The sequence below is a fragment of the Vipera berus genome (genome assembly GCF_964194415.1).
Source record: "Vipera berus genome assembly, chromosome: 2".
Classification (NCBI taxonomy): domain Eukaryota; kingdom Metazoa; phylum Chordata; class Lepidosauria; order Squamata; family Viperidae; genus Vipera; species Vipera berus.
Genome location: NC_138203.1, coordinates 180,354,102 through 180,374,743, shown reverse-complemented (window position 1 = coordinate 180,374,743; position 20,642 = coordinate 180,354,102). Strand labels below are relative to the sequence as shown.

The following is a 20,642-nucleotide window of genomic DNA, read 5'->3' as shown; positions in this document are numbered from 1 at the left end:
AGACCAGGATGCTACAATAGCGGCCTTCAGCTCTTCTGCATTGTTCGGTCTCATGTCTCTCATCTTTCTCTTGGCAATGCCCCATAGATTCTCTATGGGGTTCAGGTCAGGCAAGTTTGCTGGCCAATCAAGCACAGTAATCCCATGGTCATTGAACCAGGTTTTGGTGCTTTTGGCAGTGTGGGCAGGTGCCACGTCCTGCTGGAAAATGAAGTCAGCATCCTGATAAAGCTCGTCTGCAGAAGAAAGCATGAAGTGCTCCAAAATCTCCTGGTAGACGGCTGCGTTGACCCTGGACTTAATGAAGCACAGTGGACCAACACCAGCAGATGACATGGCTCCCCAAATCAAAACAGACTGTGGAAACTTCACACTGGACTTCAAGCATCTTGCAGTGTGTGCCTCTCCATTCTTCCTCCAGACTCTGGGTCCTTGGTTTCCAAATGATATGCAAAAGTTGCTCTCATCAGAAAAGAGGACTTTGGACCACTGAGCAACAGACCAGGTCTGTTTCTCTTTATACCAGGTAAGACGCTTCTGATGTTGTTTGTTGTTCAGGAGCGGCTTGATAAGAGGAATACAACATTTGAAGCCCATGTCCAGGATCCGTCTGTGTGTGGTGGCTCTTGATGCACTGACTCCAGCCTCAGTGCACTCCTTGTGAAAGTCCCCAACACTTTTGAATGGCCTTTTCCTGACAATCCTCTCCAGGCTGCGGTCATCCCTGCTGCTTGTGCACCTTTTTCTTCCACGCTTTTCCCTTCCACATAACTTTCTATTAATGTGCTTTGATACAGCACTTTGGGAACATTCAACTTCTTTTGCAATTACCTTTTGAGGCTTTCCCTTCTTATGGAGGGTGTCAATGATGGTTTTCTGCACAACTGTCAGGTCAGCAGTCTTCCCCATGATTGTGATTCCTACTGAACCAGACTGAGAGACCACTTAAAGGCTCAGGAACCCTTTGCAGGTGTTATGGCTTAATTAGCTGATTAGAGTGGGACACTTTGAGCCTAGAATATTGCACCTTTTCACAATATTCTAATTTTCTGAGATTGTGGATTTGGGGTTTTCATGAGCTGTACGCCATAATCATCACAATTATGACAAATCACAGCTTGAACTATCTTGCTTTGCATGTAATGAGTCTATCTCATATATTAGTTCCCCTTTTAAGTTGCATTGCTGAAATAAATGAACTTTTGCACGATATTCTAATTTTTTGAGTTTCACCTGTATCCTTGAGGAGGATTTAACTGGGAGACTTTCAAGTGTTGAACCTAATGTCTTTTAAGAGATTTTTAAGAACATTTTTATTTTATTTACTAATTATTAACATTTAAACACTTGATGTTGAACTAATTTTCCCTTTTTCTATTGTGCTGCTTGTGTCCATATTCATAGGTGTCTGTATACATTTAATTGGCCATTACTGTTTTTTAATACCTGATGCAATCTCTTTGGGTATGTTTGTGCTTTGCAATATATAACTGTATTTTAGTTTAATCTTTTGCATAAAGCATGATAATGTTGTGGTTTTATAAGTTATTATGAGCCATAAGCCATATCCCTAAGAGTAGCTTGCCAAGCTAGAAAACAACGAACAATAGCAGCTTCTGAAGCCATTGAAAAGATTAAGTCAAGGACTTTGTAAGAAAAGTAAACCCCAGGAGAGCTCTCATGCTAATAGTATGCAGTTATTAAAGGTAAATGGTTTTTTTCCCTCATTTTCTCTAATGCTCTACCCATAGACGTACATTGGATGCTCTTGAACAAAACTTCACCCACAATTAATCTGATAGGCATCAAGATGGTTTCTTACACTTATTAGACAGAGTTAGCATGGAGAACAATCATGACTGTGGGATAACTCTAGATGCCTCTTCATACTGTAAGTCCTACTCTCTTCAATTTTGTTCTCAAATTCCAAAGTTGTATTCTTGTGCTCCTTTCCAATATTAATATATCTTCTTCTGCACCTAGAAATTGTGTATCTTTTGCATTATTTCCTGGTTTTTGGCACAGATCTTATAACTATTTCATTTGGCCTTATTGGAAAACAATTCACACTTTTCAAATAGCCTTTGAATGATAATATTTTATTAAACAATCAGACAGGGATTCATATTTTTTCATATCAACGAGGACTTAGTTTCATAACTGTCTTGAAATGGGATATAGTGTAGATGTTCTATAATAGACTTCTCATATAAGGAAGTAAAGTAAAGTAAAGTAAAATCGTTATAGGAGAAAATCAAAGATATAGCCTATGTCTCTCTCCCTCTCTCTCCCTCTCTCTCTCTCTCTCTCTCTCTCTCTCTCTCTCTCTCTCTCTCTCTCTCTCTCTCTCTCTCTCTCTCTTTTGTTTAGTCTCTGTTAAACACTTAACAAGTTATTGATCCCTAAAACATTTCATTTTTATTGTATTGCAGAAGGGAAAGGAGTACAGTAAGTTACTGGTTTTTAGACTTAAAGTATTATATGTAATTGTTTATTTGTGATATACATTGGGAAGTTTTTAAAGATTTTAGATCAACCATTAATTATTAATATTTTACACTAAATTGTACAGATTTAATATTTCACCTAGGAAGACATTATGTAAGTATTAACATTTACAAGAATGGTGACTGTATAGATAATTTAAAGATAAATGCATCTTTAAATTTTATTTATTATTTATACGTGAAATGTATATGATGCCCATCAGAATAGAATAGAATAGAAAGAACGGAACAGAACGGAACGGAACAGAACAGAACAGAACAGAATAGCTTTATTGGCCAAGTGTGATTGGACACACAAGGAATTTGTCTCTCCGTGTACTGACATTCAGTTTAAAAAGATATTTAAAATCCCTTTTCCTTGGTTAAAAAACTCAACCTATTCTGTTTTTATGGTTAATTCCTTATCAACTGATCATAACTGAGCACTAACAGTACAATTTCTACAATTTCTTTGTTAACTGATATTTTATCTTTGCATGTTTTTTCTTTGCACTTTTCTGTTTCCTTTTTTAATTTTTTTTTAAAAAAGAACGAGGACTAGTCTGTAAGTCTGTATTGAGTTGCTAATATATAAAATAAACAGATGTCTGCTACTTGGGTGGCAGTTCTAGATAGAGACATCACATTGACAAAGAGATGCATTGTCGAAGCTATGTGTCTCCCACATCTGGCTATGAAAGCTTAACCATTAAAAAAAATGGAACCCAAACAATCTATGCCTTTTGAACTATGCTGCTGGGGGAAACGGTTAAGAATACCTTGGACTGGGACTTCCATAGAAGAAATATTTATTTATTTATTTATTTATTTGTTTGTTTTTATATACCGCCCTTCTCCCGAAGGACTCGGGGCGGTGTACAGAGCAAGGTGAGTATACAGTAAAAGCAATAGTAAACCAATGAAACCCCAAAATCTATCAGGCCAGGCCGGCTTGCTGGAATAGGTAGGTTTTTAAGTCACGCCGGAAGGTGCGAAGGTCGGGGGCCATCCGGATTTCGGCAGGCAAGCAGTTCCAAAGGGTTGGCGCACCCACTGAGAATGCTCTCCCCCTGGGGGCCACCAGCCGGCATTCTCTGACCGGTGGCACCCTGAGGAGGCCCTCTCTGTGGGAGCGCACAGGAGGGAGGGGTGTTGACGCTGGCAGTAGGTGTTCCCGTAGGTAGTCCGGACCCATGCCATGCAGGGCTTTGTATGTCATCACTAGCACCTTGAATTTCACTCGGAAGGCAACTGGAAGCCAGTGCAGCTCACGGAGGAGAGGTGTAATATGGGAGTATCGGGAAGCCCCCAAAAGTGTTCGTGCAGCTGCACTCTGTACCAGCTGAAGCTTCCGAGTGGATCTCAAGGGCAGCCCCATGTAAAGAGCGTTGCAGTAGTCAAATAGTGGAGTGAAGATGGATCTGTTAAAAGTGGAGCTGATGAGCATGGTGGAATAAGGAGTCGGCAAATATACCGGCTCTTCATAATTCCTCTCTGAACAAGGAGTGGACTTGAGATTGCCCACAAATGCTTCAGAAGGATTCTGCTCAACAGGAGACCACAGTACAGTGGTCTCTGGCAGGTTTACAGCTCTGGGACATGATGGACTATCATCTTGCTCACTTGGTGCCTTTGAAAGGACATTAAGTTTCCAACTTCCTTTTAAAATCATTTGTGCAAGGAATTTGAGGATCCCAATTGAAGCTGAGCTTTTGTAAGAAGAAGAGCAACATGCTGCGTGGAACAGAGTTGGTTTATTCCAAGAGTGGAGATTACCAGGCTAAGTCCAACCCACCTTGAATTCCTTCTGTTCTTAACTCCCACTAAATTCCCTTGACCATTAGTAGTTCAGATTCTTGTAGAGCTTAAGCTTGCAATGAATCTCTTGGAGGCACATTTGAATGGCCTGAATCTCCTGATTTCTCTGGTGTTTGACAAAGGGCACAGAGTCCACCCTCTGAAAGGTAGCTACACATGAGGTACAGAAATTAGACATATTTATAGAAAAAGTGGTAGAGGCAGGGTTTTTTTTCTCATAGAACGCTCAGAACGGAGTTCCATCACCTTTTTTGGATGGAACCTTGTAGGGTAAGCAAGGCAGGTTGTATCACGTGTGAGTTCTGGCACCTTTTTCTTTTACAAAAAAAGCACTGGATAGGGGTATGCTATTTGAGTGTGTGTGTTTGTGTGTGTTGCTTGATGTGTACTCCAGTGGACTTATAGTTTGCTGAGAAAATTTTAATTAACTTTATGTGTATTTACAGCCATTCTTCCTTATTGCATGGATTAAGTCTGGTTCACCTATTTGGAGAGTCAAGGAAGTTTGTGTAAAAGATTCTTCCTGTTTGATGTTCTGCACTTGATTTAATCCGTTTTGTCACAGCTGTCAATCATCTATTGGAGATGCGATTTAGCGATCTTATGCAACAATGTATTATCTTTGTTGGCAACCTTGTTTCTAGTCTGTCAATTGTAGATTCTGTTAATAGTTAAGGGGAAGTTGGAAACAGTATAAGGAACAACATTTATTTTGATATGAAACTTTCCACACATTGTTAATTGCTTTTCAGCTATTACAAATCTTTGGATCGACAAGTTTCACAAAACCAGGTGAGTTTCCTTGGTGAAAGAAGTTTTAACTACAAATTTAAGAATTTTAAAAATATTGGAGAATAAACAATAAAAGCATGATTAAAACTTTGGTTTTGAAAAATTACAAATGGACTAAGGGTCCAGATAAAGGTTTTGGAATTAATTATAAAGATGGGGAAATGCTTTTGTTTTGAATTTTAAAAATAAGAATTTAAAAATTGGACATGGGGGGGTGGGACTAGAAGGAACTAAAGATTACAATTAAAGAACACGTAATCTTGAGCTACAGTTACAGAATGAAGCAAAGTACTTTAACATTAGACATTTTGAAAGTTACATTTGAACAGTGGACACCAAAGTTAATTTGAATAGTATATATTTTATTTAATAGATTATCCTTAAAAGATGTTAAAATATGTTAGGGAAGAGGAACAAGTTGTGCCTGACAGGATCAAGACTTATTTGAAAGTAGATTTAAAAAATGACAGGCTACAAGAATGATATGAAAAAAGATGCTACATTGGACATAAAAAAGAAACTGGGTGGTGGCTTCCTAATTAAAAGTGATTTAGAAATAACAAACCAAGATTACCTGGATAATTTTCCCATATTGGACTTACAAAAAAAGACTTGTGAAGAAAAAAAATGAAAATAAATTGGGTACTAAAAATCTAGATTGTAAAAAATAAAAAGAAGGTATATAAAGTTGATTTATTTTATCAAGGTGAGATAAAAGATATTTTCTCTCTGATAACCCTTAATAGATTTTCGCTTACATCAGGACTAAAATGATGAGACTTTATGGATTTGTTTATGGATAATAAATGGGATATGGGAAGAAGAGATCATTTGTTATATTTTAAGAGAAGGTGATAAGTTACTAAAATTGTTTATACTTGTGTTGAAGAGGAAAGTCAATTTTTTATATATTTCATTTTTCTCCACTATGTTTTTCTTTTCTATTTTTCCTTTTCTGCACCTTCTATTTTTCTTTTTCTTTTATTTTCTTTAGTTTGTATTAGTTTTTATTGTTGTATTTGTAATCTTTAATAAAATTGCAACTTTTTTTAAAAAAAACAAATGCAGATGGCTTATGAGAATTAAAAATAATATCTTGGGCTGGAAAAAGAATACATGATTCAAAACCAGATGAAGAAAAATCAGGCAGCATTAATAATGAACTAATGTTTAAATACATTGGACAGATAAAGCAAAGGGAAGAATTACTGGAGAAGATCATCATTCTTGGAAAATTTTGGAAAAAATTTAAGGTAACAAAAAGAGGCTGACAGAAGACAATTTGATATCACTGATGACGTAAACATGAGATTACACACGCTCAGAGAAGCAGTTTGTGACACATAACCTGGAAAAGCAAAGTTTGTTGAGTCACAAAGTGTTGGAAGCAATCGAACTATTAAACAACAATGTCTCATCAACAGGCAAGGGTTTTTATTTATTTTTTTATTTATTTTACAGAATGTGAAGCTACCAAAAACCAGGTTGCTCACCACATTTTCTTATCAGGAAATTATGATTACAGGTAATCCTTGACTTATAACCATTTGTTTAGCGACTGTTCAATGTCACAAAAGACTGAAAAAAAGTGATTCACAACCAGTTTTCACACTTAACGACCATCACAATATCACTGCAATTATTTGGTAAAAATTCACAAGCTTGGAAACTAGCATGTATTTTACAAGATTTTCTGAGTTAACAACTGAATGATTAACCTAATACTGCAGTAATTTGCTTAACAACTATAGCAAATAAAGATTGTAAAATTGGGCGCAACTCACTTAGTAACTGCCTTGCTTTGCAACAGAAATCCTTGTCCCAACTGCGGTTGTAAATTGAGGATTACTTGTATTAATCTATGGCAGCGGGAAGGTTCCTGATGATTTTCCTGTTGATCAGTTTTTTAGAATATTGAGAAAATTTTTGATATAGTTTCTTGAACGATTCTGATTATTATGGATAGTTTAACGAATTTCATTCAGTCGTTAGATGTGACCCATCAGTAGCATATCATCACTGGGATTAAAAATATCACTATGGCACTAATTAACAATACCATTTTGTTTCTTTCCTTTCTGATTTAACTTTAGAATCTCTATATCTGCTATTAAGAGTTCTGAAAATCAAATAAGTATCAAAGTATTGGAGGCTTATATAAGTTTCCATTATATGCTAATGCTGCATTTCATAGATTAAAATTTTATTTTTCTGATTTCATTTTGCTAACATTTTGACCTGATAATTCTTCTCTACAGTAAGATATAAGGTGAGAAAGGATTTGGAGTGTTCGATTGTGTTCTGGCTTCAAGAATATCTCGGAAGCTTCCCAATTGACAAAACTGAACATGCCCAGTTCCTAAATGAAAGACTATATGGATGGTTTAGTATTTCTTTTATTAAGAATAAGAATGTAGTGAGAAGTAGCAAATAACAAAATTTGGGAAGTTGTAATGGTGTATGGCAATGACCTTGGGAGACCCACAGAAACTTAGAAAAAAATCTACCGGTACTGTAGTACTCCATCAAGTCTTCCCTTTGAGGGGTTTTTTTTTTGCTTTCTTTTTTAAATTCATTATTTTTAATATTTTTATGTTTTGTTGATTTTTTTCATTTTTCATTAAAATTAAATTAACCCATCAAAGAATGGTCAGATAAGAAGGAGCATAGCCCAGAGCTGCATAGTGGGCGGAGCAAAAGACTCTGGAGGAACCCTCCCTAAGTTATCAGAATGTAAAGGTGACGGCAGGAGAACTGTACTTTCAGAGTTGCAAGATTCAGTTAATGCAGCGTTACAATAACATAGAATTAGCTTATCTGGCCACGTTTCCTCTCTGGTCTACCTGATAAGACTGACAAAGTGCAGTGTAGCTTTTTGATGGACAAAGGGTGTACAGACTAGATTTTTGCTCTTCAGGAGGTTACGGGGAAATGTATGAATCTGAGAAGGTGCTGTACATGCATCTCATATTAGTTGATCAGATGAAGCATCTGATAAAGTGGAAAAAACTGAATTGTGTAATGGTTACAGCAAATATGGAGTTGAAATTGTATTGCTGAGGGTGATTAAGAATGACATATGATAGACACAAAGCATGCGTGAGAGTAGATTAAAAGTTTAGCAAGTGGTTCATCATTGTGCAAGGAGTAAGGCAAGAATAGCTGATGTTCCTTTGATTGTTTTACATACATATGGATGAATGTATAAGAAATGCCAATGGTAATGTTAGAGGTGCTATTGATCAGGGACATTAAGGTTGTGTACTTTCGTAGGCAGGTGATGCTGTGTGGTTGGCTGAGAAGCCAAATAGTTGCAATGAATATTAGAGCGTATGTTGCAAGAAGGAGCATGGATGTGAAAATTAATGTATCAAAGACGAATGTCGTGGTGATTGACAGGGAAAATGGAAGGACTTATTTCAAGTTCAAGTTCTACATTAATAATAATAAATAATAATAATAAAAAACCCTCAAGCAAAAAATACCTGCATGTAAGAACATGTTTCTGCATACAGGTAGTCCTCAACTTACAACCATTTGTTTAATGAACATTTGAAATTACAAGAACACTGAAAAAAGTGATTCTTGTTACTATTTCCACCCTTACAACCATCGCAGCATCCCCATGGTTTTGGGATCAGAAATTCAGATGCTTGGCAACTGACATGTACTTACAATGTTTGCAGTGTCCCTGGGTCATGTGATCACATTCCCCCCCCCCTTCAGAGTAGTCAGTGGGGAAGCCAGATTTACTTTACAGCCATGTTACTAACCTAACCATTGCGGTGATTTACTTAACAACTCTGGCGCAAAAGGTCATAAAATGGGGCAACAACCATCTCCTTTAGCAGTGGATATTTTGGGCTCAGTTGTGATTGCAAATCGACCACCTATACTTCTTTTTGTGCAAGTCTGTTCAGAAGAGAGAGGGTTAGGAATGAGGAGGCCCTGGATGAATGTGGACTGAGTATGAAGACAAAAGTACTGTAGGGAAGGACATTGTAGAGCAGGGGTGTCAAACTCAATTTCATTGAGGGCCGCATCAGCATTGCGGTTGCCCTCAGGGGGCTGGGTGGGCGTGGCCTACTGGGTGGGCGTGGCTAAAGTGTGTATGGCCTACTGGGTGGGTGTGGTCAGCTCCACATCGTTCGCATCAAGGGTGCCTATGGGGGCCCGGGCAGGAGTGGGACAGATCTGAGGGTCTCTGGCAGAAGGAGGGTCTCTGGGCCAGGGCCAAGGCAGTGGGGGCCGTTCCCTCACTGTTTCCAGGACGGCTTCGTGGGCCGCATGAAACCACTTTGCGGGCTGGATCTGGCCCCTGGGCCTTGTGTTTGACATGTCTGTTGTAGAGGTTTGGCTGAATACTGAATTGCAAAACTAATACGTGACATGAAGAGTGGCTGAACTGAGAGAAAGAGGAAAAGCCAAAATGAAGTGGTGATGTACAGACATGGTTTCCAAGGACAGAAAAGCATGGAGAAAGATAATGATATTGGTGCAAGTCATAGATTAACTGTGTTTTGTGTTCCCTTTTACTTTTTTTTTTTTTTTGCTTATTCTTCCTTATGTCCCTTCTGTATTTCGCGTAATGTTTATTTGAAAATGGAATGATAGGTCTGCCTTATTTATCAACAGGCTTCTGGGCCTCTTGACTAAGATGAAGTGGCTGTCAAATGTAGCCCTTGAAGTGAGATCATACACTGGATGGGAAAATATAATTTTACACCATCTATAGCAAATTCTCTGAAAGGCATATATTGTTTACCGGTATTTCTCTTTGAGCCATAGTCACAGAAACCTTAGGAATTTAACTGAGCATGTTCATGTATGTTTAAAAAAATCTCAATGCTATCCCTGTCAAGAACACGTTTGCATTCCCGGGAGATCCTGAACTGGATGCTGAGTTTCCCAGTCATCTCATTGAACATCTCTCCTGTATTAGGGCCACAGGCAAGTGAAGGAAACGAGAAAAATAATTTTGCTCTTTCTCCTTCTGTTACTATAAGCACAATTTATTTATTTATTTTTTTAAAAAATCATACTGGAATCCCACAAATTCCCTACTCTGCCATTTTTATTTATTATAATAATTTGGGATTCCTACGGTTGCAAGGAAGTTCTTTTCCTCTGCTTCTTGAAACAATTATGGACCAAGGTAAAATTTCTGACAAGGCAAGCTTACCTTCTGGTAACGTGTGTTGTTTCTTAGCAACGCTGTGGAAGTGATTTGACTTTCTGTTTTTTGTTTGTTTGTTTTTTCAACTCTTTATCCTAGTTTGCAGCCCTGGGATTCCCTGGTTGACCCCCATCACAGAATAAATTAGTAGGTACAATACTCTATGGCTTTTCAAGCTATATCCCATCTAGAACATTTTCACACTGCTAATTTAGAAAATCTGTCAGTCATTTTGGGGATGATATATCACTAATGAATTGCAACCCAGAAGGCTAATAAATGGCTTAGTCTTGAGCCCTACCTATTTTAGGCTTCCCCAATTTTTGGAAGAAACGTATAGGTGGAGCTAAGAAGAACTCATACCCAGCTGCAGAAAGATTTCCTGAGTGGGAATGAGGTGTGGTGGACAACTGTTGCATTTTTGTTTTGTGAGCTCATGAGAGATTCTAAAGAAGTATGCTTAAAATGTAGCTACTTGGCAACTCTCCTGAATTTTTACATAGGACACACTTGCCAACACGTGCAGCTAGGCTCCACCTGGGCACATACAGGCACATACCCTGTTCAGGCTTCAGGGCCATACAGGTCTTGGCAGGCCTTAAAAATGGTACCTCTCCCATCCCTGAAGTGCACCCTGGCACACCCTTGGCTTATTTCCCAAGGCCTGTCGTCTCCAAAGGTGTGAGGGGCTCCTACCTGCTTCTCTCCCCAACAGACTGGTTCTTCAGACTGGCTACTATTGTGAAACTAGAGTGCTACTGCATGATCTTATGATCTTCTGGATTTCTGGTCCCATCCTCAGCTAACTTGAAATGTAAACACCCATGTGGCAGAACAAGTCTGAATTGCCACAGCAGTGCTGTTCAGCTCATTCTAGAAGGAATGAGCAATGCTGTGTGTTTTCACGGCATTCTTGTAGTTCTGCAGTGTGTTTCAAATTGTTAATCCTGCATCATTCACACTTTTCTCAAAGGCATTGAAGCAACCAGGAGAGATGGTAGAGACAGAGATTCTTCCTCTCAATTGTGTCCAGTTTTCAAGAGATGCGACTTCTAGCACTGCTTCAGGCATGACCCTACCTGGGTGATCTTAAACCAGCCACTCTCTCTTATGCCTAGAAATAAAGCAATGGAAAACTACTTTAAAAAATCTTGCCAAGAAAACGGCAGGTGTTGGAGCATTCACCACCTCTGGAGGCAGGTTGTTCTACTGGTTAATTGTTCTAACTGTCAGGAAGTTTCTCCTTAGTTCTAGGTTGCTTCTCTCCTTGACTAGTTTCCATCCGCTGCTTCTTGTCTTGCTTTCAGGTGCTTTGGAGAATAGCTTGACTCCCTCTTCTTTGGGGCAGCCCCTGAGATATTGGAACACTGCTATTATGTCACCCCTCACCCTTCTCTTCGTTAAACTACACATACCCAATTCCAGCAACCATTCCCTATATGTTTTAGCCTCCAGTCCCCTAATCATCTTTGTTGCTCTTCTCTGTACCCTTTCTAGAGTCTCGACATCTTTTTTACATCGTGGTGACCAAAACTGGATGCAGTATTCCAGGTGTGGCCTTACCAAGGCATTGTAAAGTGGTATTAGTACTTCACGTGATCTTGATTCTATCCCTCTGTTAATGCAGCGTAGCACTGTGTTGGCTTTTTTGGCAGCTGCAGCACACTGCTGGCTCATATTGAAGTGATTGTCTACTAGGACTCTGAGATCCCTCTCACAGTTACTACTATTGAGCAAGGTACCACCTATACTATACCTGTGCATTTGGTTTTTCCTGCCCAAGTGTAGAACCTTACTTTTTTCACCATTGAATTTCATTTTGTTCGATAGCGCCCAGTGTTCGAGTCTGTCCAGATCCTCCTTTATTTTAAGCCTATCTTCTGGAGTATTGGCTATTCCTTCCAGCTTGGTGTCGTCTGCAAATTTGATGAGTTCCCCATCTATCCCCTCATCCAAATCGTTGATGAAGATGTTGAAGAGCACTGGGCCCAGAATAGAGCCCTGGGGCACCCCACTACACACTTCCTTCCATGTAGATGCAGTTCCATTGAGGACCACATGCTGAGTACGGCCTGTCAGCCAGCTACGAATCCATCTGGTGGTGATGCTATCTAACCCACATTTTTCTATGTTATCAAGTATTAGGTTGTGATCTACTTTATCAAATGCCTTACTGAAGTCCAAGTAAATTATATCTACAGCATTCCTCTGGTCCACTAATTTTGTCACTTGGTCAAAGAATGCAATAAGATTTGTCTGGCATGATCTGTTTTTGACAAACCCATGTTGACTTTTAGTGATGACTTTGTTTGCATCAAGGTGTTCGCTGATTTGTTGTTTGATTATCTTTTCCAGAATCTTCCCAGGTATTGAGGTCAGGCTGATAGGTCAGTAGTTTCCTGGATCTATTTTTTTTCCCTTTTTTGAAGATGGGAACTACATCAGCTCTCTTCCAGGCACAGAGACACACATTTAACATAGGACCATTAGCGAGACTGCAAGTGTGTTTATATATTTAATTTCGCTTACAGCTTCCCACATCCTACATTTAGACATCTTTTATTTCCTTCAATAAGTCATTTCTCAGACCTGAACTGGACTTAAGTTGCCTCATAAATTGCCTCGGTACAGTGTTAATAAAACTAAGGGAGTTAGAATCTCTGGGAAGTTAAGTCCAAAGAACAGTTTCATCCTCCTGGTAAATTGGTGAGAACCATGAGAATCATTAAAAAATGGCAGCTCTGGCCATTGCCATATTTTATATACTGTACTGTAGGGCATCCTTACAATACCATAACTTACAATATTTAAGTCAGTTCTAGATTTTGAGGGAATCCCAGGCAAATGCTGTTGATCAGCCAGTGTTCTCGGAGCCAACCACCAATTCCTTGCCCTTGCAGCTTTCACCACACAAGGGGCTTGCAACAGGGCAAAGAGATGAAGGGAAGGAGAGAGAGATAACTGGTGTATTAGTCCCTAGAGGTCGTAAAACTTTCATTTCCAAACTTGGGCATTCCAGAGGGGAAGTCATGTTGGAATACTGTAGCAAAAAAATAAAAACATTCTTCCAACATGAATCCATTTATTGCAGCACAACAGTTTGAGGGGCAAATGCATAAAGCAACAGCCATAACTGATCTTTAGTAAAAGGTGAATGGTTTATACAATTTGAAGAGAAACTACAGTCTTACTTATGGATTAGACCAATAAATTAAATTATTTCTGTTACTATTATAACAGCCTGAGTGGGTAGATTATTTTAATATCTTTATGTGCCTCACTTAACAGAAACTAACAGTCCTTTTCTTTGAATCACTCTGCATTGAATATACAGTAGCTATTATCTTTTATCAACTTATTTGATGAAGCCACTTTGAATTCCCAGATTAGGCCAGAATGCTTTTCTTATTCTTTGTGGTGGAAGGATATTCAACTTCATTAAAAACTACTACTATTTCTATGTGTAACAGTTGTGTGTAAAATAAATCCTATGAAACCCAATCAGTTCAAACATACTGAACTGGAAGCATATCTATCTCTGCTGCCACCTGGTGGCAACGAAGAGGAAAAAAGAAAATTTTAAAAAGTGAAGTAAATAGGCCTGGGATGACATCTAGTAAGGAATTAGAGAGTTTAAAAAGGGATGATAGAACAGATTGAAGACTATCCAGTTTAGTCAAACAGAAAAGCAGAGAAATAGGCAATGCCTATTTAAGTAGATCAATAGACGGTTTGGGGAAGCTTTTACCTTACCTGTTTCTGGATGCAGCAAGTTGCTCAGCTTTTAAAATAAGCCCCAGGAACAAATGCTTTTCAGATTCTTTCATTAGAATGGGAGCAATTACTCAGTTGTTCAAATTACTACTTTTTCAGTATTTCTGAAGTAAGATCTGCCTTTTATTCACAAAAGAAGCCCGGTTTTCTTCATGGTTAAGGAAACTTTCATTTTGGTTTCTTTATGAGTAAAGATGTCTATGCCTCTTTAGAAGTGTTCCAAAGTTATGGATGTATAAAAGGTAAAGGTTCCCCCGCACATGCGTGCTAGTCGTTTCCAACTCTAGGGGCCGGTGCTCATCACCATTTCAAAGCCGAAGAGCCAGCATTTGTCCGAGGACGTCTCCGTGGTCATGTGGCCGGCATGACTAGACGCCAAAGGCGCACGGAACGCTGTTACCTTCCCACCGTAGTGGTCCCTATTTTTCTACTTGCATTTTTACGTGCTTTCGAACTGCTAGGTTGGCAGAAGCTAGGACGAGTAACAGGCGCTCACTGTTACGCGGCACTCGGGATTCGACCCACCAAACTGCCGACCTTCTGATCGACAAGCTCAGTGTCCTAACCCACTGAGCCACCGCATCCCTATATGGATGTATATATGTATGCAAAAATAGGGGTGTTATATTTCATCAGAGAAACATCAAGACTTAACTAGATCAACTAATTAAGTCCTGAACTATGGCTCCCTGACCAAAAATAATCTTCTGTATTGAAAAGCTGTATTAAAAACAAGAGACCCAGATCAAAACAGAGCCTTCATTCTGTTGTTCAGTAGTTGGATAAAAAATGTCAAATCCAGTCTAAACATCTGGCTGATTGTGCAACCAACCATCATTTTAAAAAAAAGTCAAACAAGATTGAAAAGTGAGGCAATAAAAGGGAGAAATACTCCTAGAAAAATAGTGAAGGTGATTTTGAAGGCTGTGATCTTCACCAAGTGTACAGCTTCTGGTTGAAGAAAGTCTTCTGTATCCAGCAAAGGGGCTCTCTCTCAGAGTATCCCTCAACATAGCACCAGATGATGGCACATGAGCATGCTCTGAGCTCAAGTCTTATTGTTAGTTTATTGCCTCACCACTTAACACCTGACCTGCATCCTTGCCATGGCATACCAAAGAATGCATATGTGTGGTTTCTTTAAAAAATATGTACAAATAGTTGAATTTCTTCTCCAACCAATGATGCAGCAGCTATCTTGGCAGACTTTTTGCCAGCAACAAGAGAAAAGCTTTTATCTTAATGCTTTCAACTAGAGTGCTGGCAATTAGGCAACTTAAGCCTTACTTTCCTTACAAAAGCGCAAAAGCCCATTCACTATTCTGTTTAAGACAGAAGTGGAATTAAAAAGCTTCAATGTCAAAAATGTAATTCATTGGAAAAGAGAAAGTAGCAGGTATGTGATGTTTCTTACTTGATTAGATTCCCTTACTTAATTGGAGGGTGCTGATTTCAACAACCTCAGAGGTGTACCAATGATTGAACATATTTTCTTTGCTATCGTCTTTCTGTACTTTCTCACACGAAGTTGCATCTCCTAAAAATTAACTGCAGAACCCTGAATCCTATACTCAGCTGATTTATAAATCAAAGTAATGCAGAATGCTTACTTGTAAAATCTAATTGATTTTTCAGTTTCTATTTTGAAATAAAATCTGGAGAATTTCTCAGCTTGTCAAATTTTAGAACAGTGGACAACTCTGTGCTTGGCAGGGGGATGGTTTTGCGTGCACACTGCTTTCACAAATACAGCTTTGCACGCACACGCACGCACAAGTATTCTTACCCACCACTTCTGTGGCCCAGTTGTGAATGAGCTGCGGCCCAGCACTGGGTTGGGGAGCCCTGCTTTAGAAGACTTAATTGGCCGTCTTGTTTAATGTGTGGAGAGGGGGGAAAAATGAGGGAGAAAGTATGAAAGCTGGCGGACAGTAATTTCAGCAAGTATACGGATCATGTTTAAATATAAAAGTAGGCTGTTGCAAGAATAAACTGACACACACCCCTAATGAACCACACAGCTACACTATGTAGGTTGCAAATGAAAGTGTCATATTTTGTCTTTTTAACAGTTCAATTACAAGAACGTGCATTGCGCTGCCACTGATTTTCTGCATTAGATTAATATAAATCTAAGTTTAATCTTTGTAAGTTTCAAACAAAAAGCTTGTTTTGGAAGTATAAACCTTTTTCTTAAAAAACAGATATATATTGTTCGTCAGGCAGTGCAAAATCCAAATGAATGTTTTCAGTCAAAAACATAAAAGAGCAGTGTTTTATTAGAAATAGTTTGCCCAGTGGCAGCAAATTCGTTTTGCAAATATTCTATACATCTTTTCATTTAAGCTATGGGCTCCTTGATTTCTTGAAGGGATTTTCTGGTGGAAACATGACCAATACTATTTGTTTTACCTCTGTGCAACATAGGGAGGAAGCCCTGGGAATCCTCCACAGCTGCAACAGAGGGGAGAAAAAAAACAAAACACCAAACATGTCTATCCACACCTCCCCCCAATGGAAGCCTAATGCAAGGTGTAATAGATACTATATTTCAGTAGCAGAAAATGAATATCCAAAAAATGTCTTGTTGGGAAGGAAAAGCTAAAAACATTCTAATTTAAATTACGCAGGCTGTCTCCAAGTGCTTCAGTCTTTGCAAACTCCCACAATGGAATACCGACTCAAGAGTTGGCATATTCTTTTAAATTCTTCTCCGAATGTTACGTTCATACTGAACGAGTCAGATAATAGCCATGAGGGAGTTTCGTAGTGGAAGAACAGTTGTTAGTATTCTGAACTGACTCGGATGCAGAGGGGGGAAAAAAAAACCAAGGCAATGTTTTTGTTAGTGGAACATTTTTACATTCTTTAATGTATTGTTACACAGTCTAAATAAACAATGAAAAATAAATGACACAGAGGAAGGGAAGGCAGTTTCCTTATTAGCTATGTTTATTATGCCACGGCTTAAGCCGTTCTGTACAGAAAGCACCCAGCTGGCTTTAAAGCTACTTGGTTTACACTGGATTGTTGTTGTTGTTTTTTTTAAAAAAAAGTTTTAAAATGAGCTAGAAATGGTCCTATGGCAGGGGGGGCAACTGGCAGAGCCGTTCCCCCACTATGCTACATAGCATGGAAAGGGAGAAGGAGGCAGGAAGCAGTGGTCACCAATGGTGGAACTGCTTCCACCTGCAATATTTACAGCCAGGAATAACTGGAATGTACAGGGTACAAGGAGGTAGGGTATACAAAGCAAAATAGATAGTGGACTGCTGGGCCAAAAGTCTTCATGACAAACGAAGTATTTTATACTAACTTAGTACCTTTCATGCCAAAGTGAAGCCCTCGTATCTGTGATTGACTCAAGATCCTCTAGTACCACAGGGGCAAAACATTTATGAAAACATAACATTGGTCAAAGACGGACCTAGATAAGATTCAGGGGCAGCAAAAAAGACAAGTCAGGGGTAAAAATACAGAGTGGCTCAAAATACTCTGGAGACTAGAAGGTCGCCAGGACTATGGCTAGCATCAGCAGAAACAACTCGGGAGTTGGAGGGGGGGGACTGGAAGATGGGGAGTGCAGCAGAATTTAAGATGAATAAATTAACCTGGAATGTGACGAAGTGCCGACGTTGAGAGTGGGGGCTGCGGGGCTTAGTTCCCAGTGCAACAGAGGCGAGATTGTGATTCGATCCTCTGGACGGCAGTGCCAGTGAGCTAATGCTGCGTACCCAGTACACAAATACCGTGAGCAGAATCCCGTCCCAACATGGCGGGAGGGGAGGTGGCTGCTCGGCCCAAGAGACAAAACCATTCCAAGGAAGAGCAAGGGGTATAAACTCTCTCCATTCCTTACAGCCCTAGACCCGGAGGAAGAAGAATGGCACGCAACAGGATCAGATACCGAATACATTGTAAAAAATAAAAATAAAAAAAAGCTTAGAGTTAAATGCAAGGTTTATACAAAAAGATGTCTTGTAAAAAAAAAAGTTCCCCAAAACCTAGTTGATGAGACAACATGGGAGGGGAAGAAAGGGCCGGCCTGAGGTCCATGGCAGTGTGGGAATGATGAGGCCATCCTTTCCCCTCCTCGATCAGGGTTTTTGTTTTTTTAAAAAACTTTTTACACTTTAGTTTTTTTCTTATAAAAACACAATTATGGGGAAATGAGAACCCCAAGGCTGGCACAGGCCCCAATGGGGGCCAGAGAGGGACCCAGGCCTCTGGGATGTGTTTTCACGGGCGAGCTCCTCATGCAAACACCTGCATTTTAGCAGCGGGCTCTGCTGAAGGAAGCTGGGTGTGACTTGGCCCTAATACAGTTGGGCTGGGTGTGGATTCAGACCAGTCAGACAAGGAGTGAGGTGAGGGACTACTCCATTGCTCCGGTGACTCTGGTGAAGGAGTCAGGTAGGGGTGCTCGCTGGGAGGGTGAAGGAAGTGCTTGGGCGTTGCGTCTTGCCCCTGCGTGTAACTGTGCTGTGACGGCGGGGTTGGATAATCCTCTACCCCTGCTGCCTTTAGGTATGGTGGGGGCCCTCCGCGTGGAGGTGCCCCCTGACCCTCTTGGGGTGAGACAGGTTGGTTACTGCGCACAGCAGCTGCTGGCGGAGGCATGGGCTGGGGGGCTTCCTTAGCCTGGGCTGGGGCTGGGTTGGGCAAGCCCTGAGAGCCGTGCCCCATGGCCATGTGGTTGGGCAGAAGCAACCCTGGTGGGAAAGCTTGGCCAGACTGGTGCAGGTTGGGATGGGAAGCGGCAGGGTGGACTACCCCTATGATGGGTTGGCACTGAGAAGTGGGAACGCGGGCACGCCACTCAAAAGGCATGGCCACGGGGCTCACCATGCCCAGACTAAGCCCCATGCGGCCGGGTGGCACGGAGAGGCGGTTCATGGACAGCAAGGTGCCATCCCCTAGGTCGCTAAGGCGTGCCAAACTGACAGCAAAGGGTGGGTCCATCATGCCGTGGACCATGGGGGTAGAGGGCACTGACATTGAGGCACTGGCGGTGTGAAAGACCCCAGGTGAGGCTGGGTTAGGCACATAGGGAGAGTCCAGCGAGTCGACAGGAGACAGGGTGACAGAGCTCTCCAGGAGAGAGCCTTGACACTCCAAATTGAGCTTCTTGGCACGCGCCTTGGCCTCTTTGCTCTCCCGTGCCAGACTGGCACTGCTTCCTGCTGTCACATTCTTTGTGCTAGGCCGACGGCTCTTCTTGCCCTGCGGAGTGGGCTTCAGGCTAGGTAAGAAGCTATTGGGAGGGCACATGAGAGGGGAGAGAGAGTGACCGGCAGGCAGGGCTCCCTGTGGGCTACGCACAGTGTTGTAGTCATCCAAAAGTCGAACAATATCGTGGTGCAAGCGCTCCTGAGCCACGTCACGTGGCAGTCGATCCATATGGTCAGTGATCTCACGGTTGGCAAAGTGATCCAGCAGAATTTTGGCTGCCTCGTAACTGCCCTCCCGAGCTGCTAGAAACAGTGGCGTTTCCTCCTGTTGCAGAGAAGGCAAATTCATGACCACATTCGACATATAGTTTGACATTCTCAGACTACCAGAATTCCCTGCTAAATATGGCCAATAGTTCCTGAAGGCATTGTCAAAATGGCCGATTTAAATTAATAGCAGTCAGTGACTGTACAAATCACTTTCTCCTCAATACATTCAGGACAGCTCACTCTAAAGCAGGGGTGTCAAACTGCCGGCCCACAGGCCGGATGCATCATCCGGAAGCCGCACCCACCCCATTGCCGGCAATGGCAAAACCGTCCCGATACGTTGCGCAATGTCACGTGATGTCACGTGTTTGACATGTCTGCTCTAAAGGAAAACCCCAGAAAAACATTTTCAAGTGTGTCATTTAGGATGCAACAAGCATAAACAACAGTATTATTATTTTTCAGCCCAAAATGGGAAAGAGAGGAAAGGGGGTGGGGGGTGGGCATCAATCCACCTGGTACAAAAGCCTACGCTCTGCTTTCTCACTAGAAAAGATGGCAGCTAACCTTCTCCTGTTAGTTCCATCTTTGGTGACTGTTGTGACAAAGGCATAACCAATGTGATTTTTAAAAAGGTAACAGGAGAACTCACCTTGCTGTCCTGCATGTCCTTGTTGGCCCCGTTCTTTAGCAGAGCAATTGTAGCCTCTACATTATTGACAGCTGCTGCCCAGTGCAGGGCTGATTTTCCTGATAGGAGTGATATCAAGACAATAAATGCATTTGTCACTTGCTAACGATTCTTAGATTCTTCCAAAATCTAATACCTTTCCTAAATTTTAAGGAATTATCTTCCTTCAACCATGCCAGATTGTCATTGTCCATTGCCCATTAACACTGAGCTTTGTATAAATTAAGTATTTTGGAAAAATTCTTCCAGCAAATCAGCTGATCTGTAAGTAAAAACATGAAGAACTATGGACTATTTGCTGCAGGGGGGGAATTAACAAATTAATTTATAAAAGACTGGAAAGATGCATCTACTGGCAGAATCTTTTGTTCACAATGTTTTTCAGTTTACCCCTATGTATCAAGCCCTCTCCCCAATTAATTACAAGTCACCTTCATAACCAAAATCTTTTACTTTCCATCACG

The 20,642-nt window shown here is 40.6% G+C and overlaps 1 protein-coding gene across 2 annotated transcripts in view; it reads right to left on the bottom strand.

Annotated features, from left to right (window-relative positions):
* Positions 1-16,885: 16,885 nt before the first annotated feature.
* The window catches only part of NOTCH3 (notch receptor 3), a 71,933-nt gene continuing 68,176 nt past the window's right edge, over positions 16,886-20,642 (bottom strand). For both annotated transcript variants that reach the window (XM_081319658.1, XM_081319659.1), the window contains exons 33-34: positions 20,140-20,237; positions 16,886-19,542 (exon numbers count right to left, since the gene is read on the bottom strand). In XM_081319658.1, the coding sequence (XP_081175784.1) occupies positions 18,301-19,542; positions 20,140-20,237 (1,340 nt within the window). In that variant the 3' untranslated portion in view covers positions 16,886-18,300. The remainder of the gene's footprint in view (positions 19,543-20,139; positions 20,238-20,642) is intronic.